Source organism: Cucumis melo, chromosome 12, assembly GCF_025177605.1.
Source record: "Cucumis melo cultivar AY chromosome 12, USDA_Cmelo_AY_1.0, whole genome shotgun sequence".
Taxonomy (NCBI): domain Eukaryota; kingdom Viridiplantae; phylum Streptophyta; class Magnoliopsida; order Cucurbitales; family Cucurbitaceae; genus Cucumis; species Cucumis melo.
Genome location: NC_066868.1, coordinates 18,908,408 through 18,924,022, shown reverse-complemented (window position 1 = coordinate 18,924,022; position 15,615 = coordinate 18,908,408). Strand labels below are relative to the sequence as shown.

Below are 15,615 nucleotides of genomic sequence, written 5' to 3'. Positions count from 1 at the left end.
CTAGTTTTAGTTATGACTGGTCCCTTTGGTAAAACTTGAATATTTAAGTGATGAATTTTCTCATCAAGGTTTAGATGATTTTTCAAACTCCATTTGGTTAAATTTGGTAAGTTAAGGTAGTTAGATTAGTAATTTGTTGGCAAAAATTGTTAATTTAATTTTGAATCTAATTGGGATTTCTTTAAAGGTTCTATTGGCTAATATTTTTTTTATGATTTAATCTTGGATTTTTTTTTTCCAATTAGGGTTGAATTGGTTTCAACCTTAAATTTTGGATAAGTTAAATTGGGAAATTTTATATACTAGTCATTGGTAAATTTTATTAATTAAGTTATTGACTTTCCTTTTCTGTTTAGGATCTACTTTAATTGGGAAATTACTGGACCTTCGAACTAAATTTAAGAGACAACATGTATTTACAATTATGCACTGATGGTAGCTAAGATGCATAATGCGATGCTATAGATGATTATTGATATTATGTTGATGATGATGACTGATATTATAATTGATGATGATGATTGATATTATGATTGATGATGATGACTAATATGTTTATAATATTTATGATACATGATATATTAATCACATGAATATGGACGTTAAGATTTGGTTACTCAAGTTTAAACGACGTAAAAAAAGAAGAGGAAAAAGAAGATTCTTTATACACGATCTTTTAGATTTTGCTATTTTTTGTACACGGTGGTTTAGATTTGGTTACCCAAATTTAAATGACCTAAAAAAATAAAAGAAAAATGAGGAAGACATGGAAAGAAATCACAACGAAAAAAAAAAAGAAGAAGGAGAAAGACGATGAAAGAAATGGCAGCGAGGATGAGAAGAAAGATGGAAAGTCAGATCTGGAATATTTAAAAAATAGCTAACTTCATGAGTTTTGTTACACGGGCTGTGAATAGTTTGGTGTTTTGTTACATTTATGAAAATTCCTCTTAATAATACTAATCTGATTAACCTAATTCAAATCCCTATTCGAATTTTTGATAGTCAAATCTTATTTAAACATCAATTCTCTCTTAATGATATGTTAATTATATTGGATATATTATTAACGATACAACCAATTTGAAGCGTTCGAATTACCCGATCACTTTGTTCTAAGTTTAGTCTCGTAATGAGCTTGTAAAGGGACCTAATGACTCAATAGATCATTAGCTCCAATTATTCAAGATTAACTGGCTATAAACTATTTTAAATGAGCTAATCAACATTCGTTAACTAACAAGATTGTTCACTATATAACCCATAGTTATTGTACTCCTCTCACTGAATATATATGTGTCCACCTGATATAACCATAATGAGTAAGTCAACTCTTCACAAATTATTCGTAATCTCAGCTGGATCAATTTACCATTTTAGTCTGAGATTACTTCTTGTTGCTTAAGTTTCAACTTATCCTCTAATGAGCAATTGGTTTAAGGTCCAACGTATAAATAAAAAATCTTTTTTGGACCAATGAGAGGGTAGATCCCCATTGACCCTAGAGTCAGCACTTAAGAAAACAACCTATATACTTACCCTAAAAAGCGAGTATGAGTGAATTTTTTCTTACACCCTATGTCCACAACTATTTTACCTAGTAGTATCCCTAAAATGGGGGATTTATTAGACCATTAATGGTTGCATGCTTAGATAAAGATAATTTAATATTATAGTTTATCTTTATATATATTTGTACCGAGATTAGAAAGAATGCGTATATGGTTGCCTAATTAGGATCTTTCTTAGATAAAGATGAAGTTATTTTAATTTTAGTTTATCTTTATATATTTCTAGTGAGATTAAAAATATTGTACGTTTCCCTAATAGGATTAGAATATCCTAAGATAAAGGACATTTCAATTTTAAATTGTTTAAAGTTTTTTAATTATATTTATGAATGTCTAATGAGATTAGAATATATAATTCAGTTTAAGCACAATGGATATTCGTTATCCATAGTGCTCTAACGATATCAAAACAATCAAAATACTTTTCAATATATAGATAGTTACAAAAGAAGAATGGATAATAATCAAAACATCCTTTAATTTTTACAAGCATCAACTCATAGGACATATTTAAAAACTTCAAAAAGTATACTTATACATGTATAAAAATTAAATAAAATGAAATGAAATCTAATGCGGCGTTTATGGCTAAAAGTTTTAATTAAACAACCTTGTAAATGAATGCATCGTGGATTTGCAAACCCCCCTTCCACTTTGAACTCCAAACTTCATACAAACCAAGATGAATAGTTCTGCACTCTTTGGGTGTTGAATGAGCAACAAAGATTTCTAATGGCTCCTTTGGGATTGTGATAGGTGTTTCGTTTGGTCCTATCTCTCCAAGGGAAACTTTCATGGATGTGAATTTCCCTTTCTTCCCAACTTTAGCCATTACATAAACATCAATCCCATCCCACCCAAATGCATCTGGTCTCATTGTTATATTGAAACCCACTCTATACGTTTCCCCAACTTCTACATTATCAGTTGAACATGTCACTTCTAGCCATGAAACTTGCTTCAACTCTGCCATGTATAAACTTCCTGGCCTGAAAAGAAAAGAATTGTACAACTTATTATCACATATTATATACATTGATCTTTTATATGTTATTCTTTATATAGATTTTTCTTTTCTTGTGTGTATTTGGATAGTTTGCAGATACCTCGTCTAATTTATTAAAAGAAATCATCAAACCTAATTACGTTTATTGCATACTAAATGAAACTTGTATAATAATAAATTTTAAGGAAGTGTTTAGCCAAATGACTTAAAAGTTGGGATTAGTAGTACTAAGAATCAGTGTTCGATCTTGAGAGTTTGCGATCCATAATTAAAGAAAATATTAATTTCATGCTTTATCGAGGTTACCATAACAAAAAAAACAAACAAAAAACAAAACTAATTCTTACACTGGATTCTAGAACTCCATACTCTTCCAGAATTTATAGCTGTATTTGATATGTTTTTTTCTTGTTCATATTTATGACATTCTTCTTCAGTGTCAGCTTAAAACGTAGTAACAGAAAAAAAAATTGTAGGAAACTCAAACACAAGATTGTCTGTGTTCTTATTTCATATTAATTAATTGCTAGGTGCGTTCTATTCAAAAGTATAAAAAAATAAAGACAACAATTTTACTCATTCATGTTCTTAACACTTGTGAGAGATCATGAAACTTACACATTGGGGTTGGTGATATTCCAATAGCGATCATCATTGCCCCATGTAATATTAAATCCTCTTGGATAAACTTTGGTGATTCCCTTTAGAACGAAAGATCAAATAATGTTATAACAATGTGAAAAAAAAAAAAAAAGAAGTTTGTAAAAAAATCTTGAGTTTGAAACAAAATATTTTATTTATTTATTTATTTTTATAATAAAAGTTGAAAAATCAAACCTTGATGACATTCTTTTCCTTGGCAGTTTCATCTGCTTCTCTGTGAGGGCAAGTGGTTGTCATTATTTGATTTCTAAAGGCTCTCAAAAGAAGTTCAAAGAACTTGAATTTTTATTTGTAAATTTAAAATGAATATCAAAATGATGAGTAGTTGAGAAAAATCAATGAAAAATGAAGGGTTTTATAGGACGAAGAAATAAAGTGGATAAGAGAACAACCGACATGAAAAAGGTAAAAATTGAAAAATACGCGTAGTGCTAAGAAAGAAACTTCCTTTTACTTTATAAAAAGAAGGGTTTAATTAGCTTTTTCTCTCTCTCTCTCTCTCTCTCTCTCTCTGTATATATATCTATGAAGCTTCCTTTGTGTTGTGTATTTAATACGACCACACAAAGAATAAATTCTTTCTTGGAATCCATAATTTTCTTTTTACTTTTAATTTACATGTGTTTCATTTCTTTTTTCTTTTTTTAAAGATAAGTCATTGGTAGGAATTTGCTTAGTGCAATAGATAAAAAAAATTAATGTAAATATTTTAAAGTTTAAAGAAAGTCAATATTGATGTGTGATTTTGGTCCAATATATGTACATATATAGATTGAGGTGGCAACAACTAGCGTATTGTGTATTGTGTGACACCAAAAGGATGCGTGTGGATAGTCAATTGTCAAATGTCTATCCATGATTAGTAAAATTCGATATAAATGATAACTGTATCGTAATACGAGAACGGCTTAAAGTTAGACACTTTTAAATATAGCAAAGAAAATTTAAAAATAGAAGAATTTTTTAAAATATAAAACAAAATGCGAAAATATTTACACCATGTTGAACGATTTTGAAAACGGAAAAAACCCAGAAGCCCACAACGTAAAATAACAAAAAATATTTCGCGATTAATCGACCAAACAAGCATGCTTGGTACGTGATTGTTCATATATTGGTACACGATCGTTCAGATCTTGGTACATGATATTGTACAACATTTAAACAATCTTATACCGAATCTAAATGAAAACATCTTATACCAATATCTAAACGATCTTTGGTACAAGATCTTATACCAAATCTAAACAATCTTAGTACACGATCTTGTATCGGTGTATCAAGATCATTTAGATATATTAGTACATGATCGTTTAGGTATTAGTAAACGGTTGTTTAAAACTATCACTTATCTATTGGAGATAGACAGTGATCTGTCTCTTGCATTTGAGATACAACGACTAATTGTTTAGATTTTGATACACCATCGTGTAGTGAAGAAAGAAAAAAAAAAAAAACAGAGAGATGACAAAGAAAGAAGAAATTCTGGAAGAGAAAATGAGGAAATCTTAAATAAGAAGAAGTGAGAATATAAAGAAGGAGAAGTCATAATTTGAAGATACTTAGAAATTCAATACTCATCCCAGAAAATTCAAAAGCAACAAGGCAAATCTAAAATTTATGAAAAACAATAGTGGTTTTATGAGTTTTTTAATACACGGGATGTAAATGTTTTTGCGTTTTGTTCAACTTTTTCTTCCCTTCACAACTAATTTTCCTTGTATCTTTTCTTTTCTTTCTTCTTCTTCTTCTTCTTCTTTTATTTTTTTTTGATATAATTCATTACAAAAGTTATGTTGTTCCACAACAATTCCTTTTATATGGAGAAGTGGTCAAATACAATGAGGTTCTCTACAGGGGACACGTAGTTACAATATGTTTCAATCTATAAACTAACTATATATTGAAAGCATATTCAAGAGAAGTACTTTTAGAATAATATAATGATGGTAGCCCTCAACAGAATTGTATGCAGAGGGAAGCTGACTCATTTACCAAATCTTTTTAAGTTGTCATATTAGTTCAAGTTCATACAATGGTAGAGGGTTTCAATCATTATTTTCAAACGAGATGAATCTTCTCAATTTTAGGTCATTTATAATTTTTTTTTAAAGAAGTTGTACCTTAAAATATCTTTTAATATTTTTCTAGTTCAACAACTGTAAAGTGAATATCGAACCTTCGACTTCGATTTCAAGGAACAGAGACCATATCAATAGACTTTTCTAAGATCGGCTTAGCTGGTATAGTATTAATTACTACTATCACATAATTGCATAAATAGTAAGTATATAGACTAATTTATCATGAATTTTCAACTTTATTTATATAAGAGTTGCATAGTTTTGTGATGAAGTTAGTTTTTTTTTCTATCCGTATTTTAGGCCTATTTAGCTTTTATTAATAAAAAATTATAGTAATGTTAGGAATGTTATGAAATAAAAGATAATGAAACAAACAAAGAGAAGAATAGAGAAGAGAGGGAGAAGAGAAGACAATTGAACTCAATGTTGGTGTGTATACAAATGATCTCTACAACCTCTATTTATAGGGTTGTGAGAATAATTGTTACAAAATCAAACATAAATAGGGGACAAGAAAGTTATGGATATTGATGAGGAGGTTATTGGATGAATTTGTAACCTAAGGAGGTTATGGACATCTAATAATATTTGACTTTAATATTGAATATTCATAATACTCCCCCTTTAGATGTCTATATTATATAAAATAAATGCCTCGTTAAAACCTTACTAGGAAAAAACCGAGTGGGAAAAAATCTTAGTGAAGGAAAAAGAGTACATCATTTTATATACTTTAATAATTGCCTCATTAAAAACATTACTAGGAAGACCCAATTGGAAAAACCATAGTCAAGAAAAGAATGCAGTATTTTTACTCCCTCTCATGAGTACATCACTTGAATTCTCCGAGTTGTCACATTTCAATGTTGTGCTTAAGCTTTTCAAATGACAGAGTTGGTAATTGCCTTTATAAATAAGTCTATCATGTTGTCTTTTGAAGAATTTTGTTGAATATTGATGTCATCAGTTGATGCTTTGTCTTCACATAAGAACACTATTGGCTAGTTTTGTACATACATCATCAATATCGCTGCATGATTTAAAGTAGTTGTTCTGATCTGCTTCATAAGCTCCCATAATATAGAAAAAATTCTTCTATATGTATTGAGTAACTCGTGTAAGATCTAGTTCACATGGGTTAGATAAATAACATGTATCTTCATAATCAATTAGATCACAATTAGATCTATTAGAATAAATTATTGTAAGCTAATAATTCTTAAGTTAAACATAACATAGTTTAATTCTATTTCAATATTTTTTGGAGAAATATTATTTTTATGTAACAAAATTACTAAAAATATTATAACAGATAGTGGATAAACTAGTAAAGATACAAGTGCACTTATTTCTCAAAATTATGGTTCTTCACGACCTCAAGTTCTTCGTTATCTTTCTAATACGAAATTATATAAAACCTTTTTTTTTCCACATGGCCAAGTGAATGAATCACCCTAGGAAAGTTCAATGATATAACTAGTCCAATTTCATTTGCTTTATGCTTTATTTGCAAGTTAAGACAAAACATATAATCTCAAATTCTTTTTAGAGAAATTCTATTGTTTTTGAAATCTCTTCAGGAGTTTCTACTCAAATCATCAAATTGGACAAATAGGGGTTATGTTTATACCCTCTTATCAACAAAAATGTAATGAGAGATTATGATATTCGTCTGGAATATTTTATAACTCTCTTATTACTGAATCATATAATTTCATAACCTTTAATCCTTCAGGGATATAATTATTAATAAGTTTATACCAATGTATAATGACTACATCCATAAGGTGTATGTTAAGCTTTGCATACACACTAAGATATGTTAGATATCTCATGGTATTGTATCCACCATAGGAGAATATGTATCTCTCATATAACCAATACCAATTCTTTGTGTGGAACTTGTCCCACTTTCTATTTGTTTTTCTTACAAACACTTTACTTGTATTCATCATGTTCGACATTCTCTAAATGTCTAACTAGTTCTCACAATTTGAAACATATAAGTTTATTTTGATTGGATTGTTTCTTTTCACATAAGCCGATCCTTTTTGTATTGTCGCAACATTGTTCAATATGTCTAAGTACATATTACTTATTTTCACAAATAATATCGTGTGCAACATTGTATGCAAAAATGTTGCTAAGTTATTTAAGTATGGTTCCATTTCTTGTCATTATCGAGATCTCTTTAACATCTTTTTTTTTTTTTACTTTAAGATTCTTATGAGTACTCATATTCAGGATTTCTTCTAGAATATCCATATTCTTAACTGATCATTAATTGACTATTTCTTCTTTAAGGATATTTCTCTTTGGAACTCACATTTGTCTATCACGCTTCAAGCGTGTAGTATTGACAACTTGTGGCACTAAGATATCGTTCTTAGATGGTATCTTTGTAACCATTATAACTCGATCACTTTCTTACATTTGATTTGATATCATTTTATTCCAAATGAGATATCTTTTGAACTTCTAATTCAAAATAATTTGTATGATGATCAAAATGAGACAATACTTATACATTTCATTCAATTTATTTTTTCAACATTTTCTTAATTTCTCCCCCTAATGTTGGAAAAAATGTCTCATTAATGAGAACTAGCAAATTGTATAGTAAATATATCATCCATCCGGGGTTTAATTGTTTCATCATCTTAAACATGATCTCATACAAATTTAGAAGTTTTTCTATTCAAACATATGCTACAATATGTTCGTTTACTTATCTCAATCAATTATCAAATGTTTGGGATGCAAACTCATTAACATTTTTAAATCAAAACAATAAGTATATCTGTGGCCAACAATAGGATGTGCCAACAAGAATTAATAAACCATGAATCTCTTTTCAAAAGCGTGAGAGTTTCAATTTCAAAATTCTCTACTGAGAGTTTGATGATTAACCTCTTGAGAACAAGAGACTCCTTGACAATTTATTACATGAAAGAATCTTCTAGTTCTTCAATGGATGTCAATGTATATTTTCAATCATACATTAATTTCATTATTGACCCAAAATCACTCTCATGTTAAATAAAATTATGTTTGGATCAATGAACTTCAGGTTCGTTGTTGCATATATATCAATTACACGAATGTGTGTGTAATATAATTGAGAAGTAAAAGTAGGCAAATTTTCTATATGCACTACCCGCAGAAGATTATATATAATATATGCATATTATATATTATTCTTATAGTCAATCTCTCTAGATATGATATCGATTACAACATATACCTTTTCAATTTACTAAACTTCTCTTTGATAGATTTACAAAGATAGTAAGGTATATCAAGACTATCAAGACTATCAAATCTTGAAGGTGTATTATTTAGTTTTAAGTATAATATGTATAGATGTACTATATGCAACACATAAATATCAAGAGATTATTCTTATTCTCTCCAAGAGATTAAAAGAAAATCTAAATATTTCATACTTATATAAATGGGCAAAAAGAATAATCATCACTTCAAGAGATTGTAAGTAATATGTGATATCCGGATAATATCATATTTATAAGGTTAAAATAAAACTATGATCTCTTCGAGAGATACAAATAATTTATCAAAGTTTGCTTTCATACATCGCTCTCCTTTTTATCGTTAAGAATTTTAATTTTTCAAATAGACTCTTAATGTACGACAAGTACAAGATTATTGTATCTTTTCCAAACATATTTGGAAAATAAAATTCTCATATGGTTCTAATCAAATAAACCCTTATTCTCTATTAACATAATTTCGATCTTACTAAATATTGTAACATTCACTTCAGGGAATGCTATTAAATTATTTGATCAAAATTTACCACTTTTTTTTTTTTTTTGTATAGAAACATATGCTTAATATATAATATAATGTTTCAAACTTTCTCTATCAAATTGTTATTGTAAGAGCAAAGATGTTTTGATATGTACAACTACTGGTGCACGACAAAAACAATGAGCACTAATTGATTTATGCAACTTCAAGTGCATTAAATCAACATTGAGTTTAAGAAGTAATTAACTATTATACATAACTTTCATAAACTTTGTCATAAGAGAATTTAATCAAATATATATAATCACTACATATAAGATTTTTAAGACTCATAAAGTTCACATGAGAATAATTTAAATATTCAACAATCAAATAAGTTTCAAGGACAACATTGAAAATTTATTCTCATATTTGAAAAACAACATTAACATTATATAAACTTAACGTATATATATAGAAGATAAATATTACCACAACATTTGTCAAGTAAAATGAAATCCAATTAGGAAAATAAATATTCTAATTTAAACTTTCATATAAATTAATTAGAAAAACATCTCAATCAAATATTTCAAATATAAGAATTATATTTGAATATAAGGCATGATTTACCACCTTAATCTAAATAACATTAGAACATTTATAACATAAATCTAAAATGATATAACATATTTGACAAATCTATAAGTTTTAACCAAAAAATTAAAGTCAAGAAATACTTGATTATTCGATATCTTTTCTATTTTTGGATCACTCAAAACAAGGTTGTTGTTTAAGTTTCTCAAACATAAATTTTATTCTTCAACAAATATGAAAACTATTTATGGTCTAAACAGTAAACACACGCACGCACGCACGCACGCACGCGCACACGCACACACGCACACACACACACGCGCGCGCACACACACACACACCCACCCACCCACCTAAAATTTAAGTTTTGAATATATACTTATTCAACACATATGTCATGATATACATATCTCATGCACCTAAATATATACTTATTCAACACATATGTCATGATATACATATCTCATGCACCTAAAATTTAATATCACACACACACACACACAAATAGAATTTAAGTTTTGAATATATACTTATTCAACACATATGTCATGATATACATATCTCATGCACCTAAAATTTAATATCACAAAATTTTACCATGAAATGTCATTTAAGTTTTGAATATATACTTATTCAACACATATGTCATGATATACATATCTCATGCACCTAAAATTTAATATCACAAAATTTTACCATGAAATGTCATACATAACTTGAAACCAAATTAAGGATAGTTTTTCATTAAATCTATGCAATCACAAATTTTTTTTTTTATTTAGTCATTCTACCAAAGTATGAGGATAAAATACATGCAATTTTTGTCGAACATATGAAAATATGAATAAAGTTTTTTGATTCAATCAAATCAAATTATAAAACTAATAACAAATGTATCTTAGCAAACAATTTCACAATTAACATATATTGCATACTTAGTTATCAAGAAATATGAATGATGGTGATGAGAAGATCAATGATGAATACACCAAATACATACATATATGACAAAATCATCAAAATCAAAATACTCATCATATTTGGACGAAATTCTAAATACCTCAAAAACTATGAAAATAATTTTAACCGGTATTTAACAAGAATCAAAATCAATTGCTACAAAACCTTCAAATTAGTAGAGACTCGTGCTGATAACGTGTTATGAAATAAAAGATAATGAAACAAACAAAGATAAAAATAGAGAAGAGAGGGAGAAGAGAAGACAATTGAACTCAATGTTGGTGTGTATACAAATGATCTCTACAACCTCTATTTATAGGGTTGTGAGAATAATTGTTACAAAATCAAACATAAATAGGGGACAAGAAAGTTATGGATATTGATGGGGAGGTTATTGGATGAATTTGTAACCTAAGGAGGTTATGGACATCTAATAATATTTGACTTTAATATTGAATATTCATAATAAGGAATAATTATTAAATATGTAAAATAATATTTTAGAAATATTATAAATATGGTAAAACCTATTAATGATAGACTTCTATATATCATACTCTTTTTAACTGTAATAGACCAATATTTACAACATAGTTTATCATTGATAGATTTTGACAGATTAGTTATATTTTCAATTTTTAAAAGTTTTGTTATATACTTAATTATGTTGAATTTAATGGTTGTGTTTGGAATTATTCCTTTATTAATAATAATCTACGAATAACTTAAGAGTGATTTTTATTAAAATAGTTAAAATCATTTTTATGGTTTTCAAAATTAATAAAAAAAAGAATTTTTAATAATTTATCGTCAACTTAAATAGTAAAAAGAATATCTAATGGATTTTGAATGATTAAACATGTAATTTTACTGATTTTTGAAAAGGATTAAAATCAACTCTCATTTTAATCTGATCCTAAAGTTTTTTGTAGATTGGAGAAAAAGTGAAAACCGAATATATATATATATATATATATATATATATATATATATATATATATATGTCAATAGTAAAGAGGGAATCAAAATTAAATGGAAAGAAGTTGGGCCTCTGAGTGTTATGAGTTAAATTGATCATTTGGGGGAAATTGCCAAAAATAGGTTAAAAAAAGAGGTTTAAATGAATTTTGGGACAAGTTTTCAAAAGAAAGACTTTTAGGACAATTTGGGTGTGAATGGACAAAAATGCCCTTCATTAAATTTCTATCCCTCTCTATTGAATTTTTCGCCTACCCACGTTCGCTTTTCCTTCTCTTTTGCGTACAACACCTGAAGTAAAAAAAAAAAACATCTCTTTTCATTGGCTTTTGAAATTTCCCGCTCTGCTCTTCGAAAATACTCTGACTGTTCGTCTGTCGTCGATTCTCCAGTGCATTTCGTCGCTTCTCCTTTTCGAACCTAAGAATCAACTTTGAGCGTTTTCTCTTATTTCAGTGAGTTTTATCTGTAACCCATTTTCAATATATTTGCTGTAAATGTTTGGTTTTGGAATCGACTTATTTGCTGGAATTTGTTCCTTTTTCTTCAGGCTTCAATCATGACATCGACATCGACCGACGGACCCTTGTACAAGATTAATTCTTTCCATCATTTTTATTCCCTAGTAAGTTGTTTGTCCCATTTAGAAAAGACAACACGTAATATTAAGGCCAAACTCAAACCCGATCAATTAGCCTTATTTAAGAAAACAAAGTTTGGGCACTTTTTGGACCTAAATAGTGTCTTTAATGGGCCACTCATCCACTACTTACTGTTAAGGGAGGTGGAAGATGAAAGAAAGGATTCTATAAGTTTCTTACTAGGAAGCGTTGTTAGTACTTTCGGTAGGAGAGAGTTTAACATCATAACTGGACTATGGGGTTCTAAAGAGGACTATATTCAATTGGTTGGGAATAGTCGACTGTTGGAGAAGTTTTTCAAAGACAAGGAGTGTATTTATGTTAGCGACTTAGAGGATATATTTTTGGAATACGAGGGTGATGACGATGATATTGTGAAATTAGCTTTAGTCTACTTTATAGAGATATCTTTGTTGGGAAAAGATAGGCGAACCAAAGTCGACATTGGTTTTTTCAAGATTGCTGATGATTGGAATACATTTAATAATTATGATTTGGGTCGGATTGTTTTTGTACGCATGCTAAGTGCCTTGAAAAGAGCCTTGGACAAGCAATATGCCAAGGGAAAGAAGAAATTAACACAGACAAAAAATATACTATCAATGAATTTCCGCATGCATTACAGGTATGTGACTTCTTACTTCTTACTTCAAAACTTATGCATACATTTAAAATTAAACGATCGTTTAGTTATTTTAAACGATCGTTTAGTTGTTTTCAAATGATTATGAAACCACTTGTTTATATATCTATATATATCTTGTGGTACTTCCTAAACTTGTTTGTCAAATGTCGAATAAGTTTGGGCATATGAGTCTATACCAACCATCATTGGATGTGGTGTAGATGAAGTAAACGATCATGCCATACCACGAATGCTGAGGTGGGTGTGCCAACAATCACCAAAGTCCCAAACTATAAGCCAGGTGTTTGACTCGCCAATGGTAAGTAGCAAGCAATAGTAACTTACTTAAGGATCGAATGATTTTGTGCTTATTTCTTTGTCCTAAATACATTTGCCTTTTTCTATTTGCAGTTTATAATTAAGGCGGTCATTGAGATGGCACCTGAAGAGGAGCAGTTGAAAATTGCTTCAGGTGAACTTTTTGAAAACTTCCGCTCATCTACCATTATTTAGTCGAAGAATGGTGGTTCAAAAAGAGTAAGAGAAGTTGTTAATGATGAAGATGACTTCAAAAAGAGTAAGAAACAGAAGTCCAAGACTAAGATGAAAAAGGTTATTCGGAATCTCCAAGATCGAGTAGCGGTTGTTGAAGGGCAGCTTAATAGTATAAAATCAGATATTGACAAATTGAAGGACATGATGTCAACCATATTGAAGCACATTGGACTTCAAAGAAAGGTTAGGAATGAAACTGTTAAGTGTATTGACGTTAGTTGTTTCATATTTGGAAATTACTCATACGTTAAGTTGCATGTTCTCGCTAATTCATTTTGAGGTTCCATAAGATGACGAAGGGGACCGCAAGGTGTTTGAAGGCTTAGTAGATCATACATTAGAGAGTAAAGAAGTGGATAATGCTAAGACCGAAGATGTTGACACAGGCGGTACCCCTAATTGGTTGAGGATGCCAAAGGAGGATGAACACATTGAACTTAAAAAGAAGGTTTAGTTCCATGTTCTTGCTAATATTGATGTTTAATTTCTATCATTATCCACACTAATGCATTATGAGCTTCCATAGGGCGACGAAGATGTGTTGGAGAAGAAGGTTGATATTGGTTTAGAGGAGCCAATAGATGTCGTTGACGATGACGACGTCACAGAGATAGAACCATTTCTCACTCAATGACCACACGTTCGGCCCGCCCATAGGAAGAGTGCAAGTGTTTACCTATCAACCTCATTCACAACTCTACCTAAACGGTCTGTGACATCAACCACCAGCACCTCTTAGTCTGAACCAATTGTTTATGTTCCTATGCACAAAATACTTGACGTCAATTTAGATAGACTTCGAGCTTGGATTACAGACAAGCGTATAGACGATGAGGTGCGCGAAACCTTTCATGGGAAAAAATCGAAGTTTTTATTCAGAGACTTATTTATGTGTCGCCGGTGGTTGGCGGATGAGGTAAGGGATTATCTTATCATTTATGCCATTATAATTTTTTCATTGTTATGGTTCTATACATTTACTGCTTACTTTTGTTTCTATTAGCATTTGGATGCACTTTTTCTTTTCATTCGCTTGAAGATTAAGGCAGCCGGGATACCTTCTTCTCAGAACTTCACAACTGCAGACACAATCTTTATGGTTTGGAATCGTCACGTTACTTTATGTATGTATTTGCGTTTGATATTTGTCTTTTGGTCTGATATTTGCGTTTGTATGTTTTTCTTTGCAACACATTTTAGTTGCGAAGTGGCCCCTATACAAAGAATGTATTAAAGAGGATCGCCCGTTTGACTGGGACGAAGAGTATAGGTTGGTTGACTATGTTGTCGGGTCAAAAGAGGACTTCCAAGATCCTTGGGCAAGTATTGGTTACGTTTACTCTCCATTCAATGTCCATGGAAACCATTGGGTTCTATTATGCTTGGATTTGGTAAGTTGTCAAGTGAAGGTATGGGATTCGCTTCCGTCACTTACAACTGCCGAAGAGATAACAAACATATTACTGCCTATTCGAGAGTTGCTGCCAAAGTTGTTAGATAGTACTGGCTTCTTTGATAGGAGAGGTAGATCATCGACATACAAGGAACCTTGGCCAGTTGTCATTGTTGACTCAATTTCACTTCAACGAAATAATAGTGATTGTGGCGTATTCATAATTAAGTATTTTGAGTACATAGCTGCTGGTGTTGGTTTAGATACATTATGTCAAGAAAACATGTCCTACTTTAGAAAACAATTAGCATTTCAATTATGGACCAACACTCCTATGTATTGAAATATTTACATAAATCACAAGTATCATTTGGCTTTTCCATTATTCTCTATGTTGCATTTCAATTAGTATCAATTGGCATTTCAATTAGTAGTATCGATTATTCTCTATGTTGCAAAACTACTTGTAGCTAAACGATCGCTTAATATTTTTTTTATGATTTTAAGAAGATCGTTAAGACTTTACTAAACGATCGTGTAAAGATATGTGCACGATCTTTTACATTAGTGTCATACATATAAACGATCGCTTAATACTCTTCACTTGAACGTTTAGGAAATCGCTTAAACATCGTTTATTAAGAAGATCGTTTAGACTTTACTAAACGATCGCTTAATATTTTGACGTTTATTAAGAAGATAGTTTAGACTTTACTAAACGATCGCTTAAACATATGGACGCGATGAGTATTTCTCTACACGAATATTTTGTGATATGTATCTAAACGAATA

At 29.8% G+C, this 15,615-nt stretch overlaps 1 protein-coding gene across 1 annotated transcript; it reads right to left on the bottom strand.

Annotated features, from left to right (window-relative positions):
* Nucleotides 1-1,975: 1,975 nt before the first annotated feature.
* On the bottom strand, nt 1,976-3,750 carry LOC103498278 (protein PHLOEM PROTEIN 2-LIKE A9-like). The gene is made up of 3 exons (XM_008460832.3): nt 3,415-3,750; nt 3,196-3,278; nt 1,976-2,560 (listed from the first exon to the last, which is right to left on the bottom strand). The coding sequence occupies exons 1-3, from the start codon at nt 3,475-3,477 to the stop codon at nt 2,173-2,175; spliced, it is 534 nt and encodes a 177-aa protein (XP_008459054.1). The 5' UTR covers nt 3,478-3,750; the 3' UTR covers nt 1,976-2,172.
* Between the last annotated feature and the right edge of the window lie 11,865 nt (nt 3,751-15,615).

Bases quoted from the DNA above. Each gene is read 5' to 3' on its own strand.
- LOC103498278 (XM_008460832.3), bottom strand. From the start codon at position 3,477: ATGACAACCACTTGCCCTCACAGAGAAGCAGATGAAACTGCCAAGGAA. The intron at 3,279-3,414 runs GTTTGATTTTTC...TTCGTTCTAAAG, and splicing joins AGGAAAAGAATGTCATCAAG to GGAATCACCAAAGTTTATCC. The intron at 2,561-3,195 runs GTAAGTTTCATG...TTTTCTTTTCAG, and splicing joins AATATCACCAACCCCAATGT to GCCAGGAAGTTTATACATGG.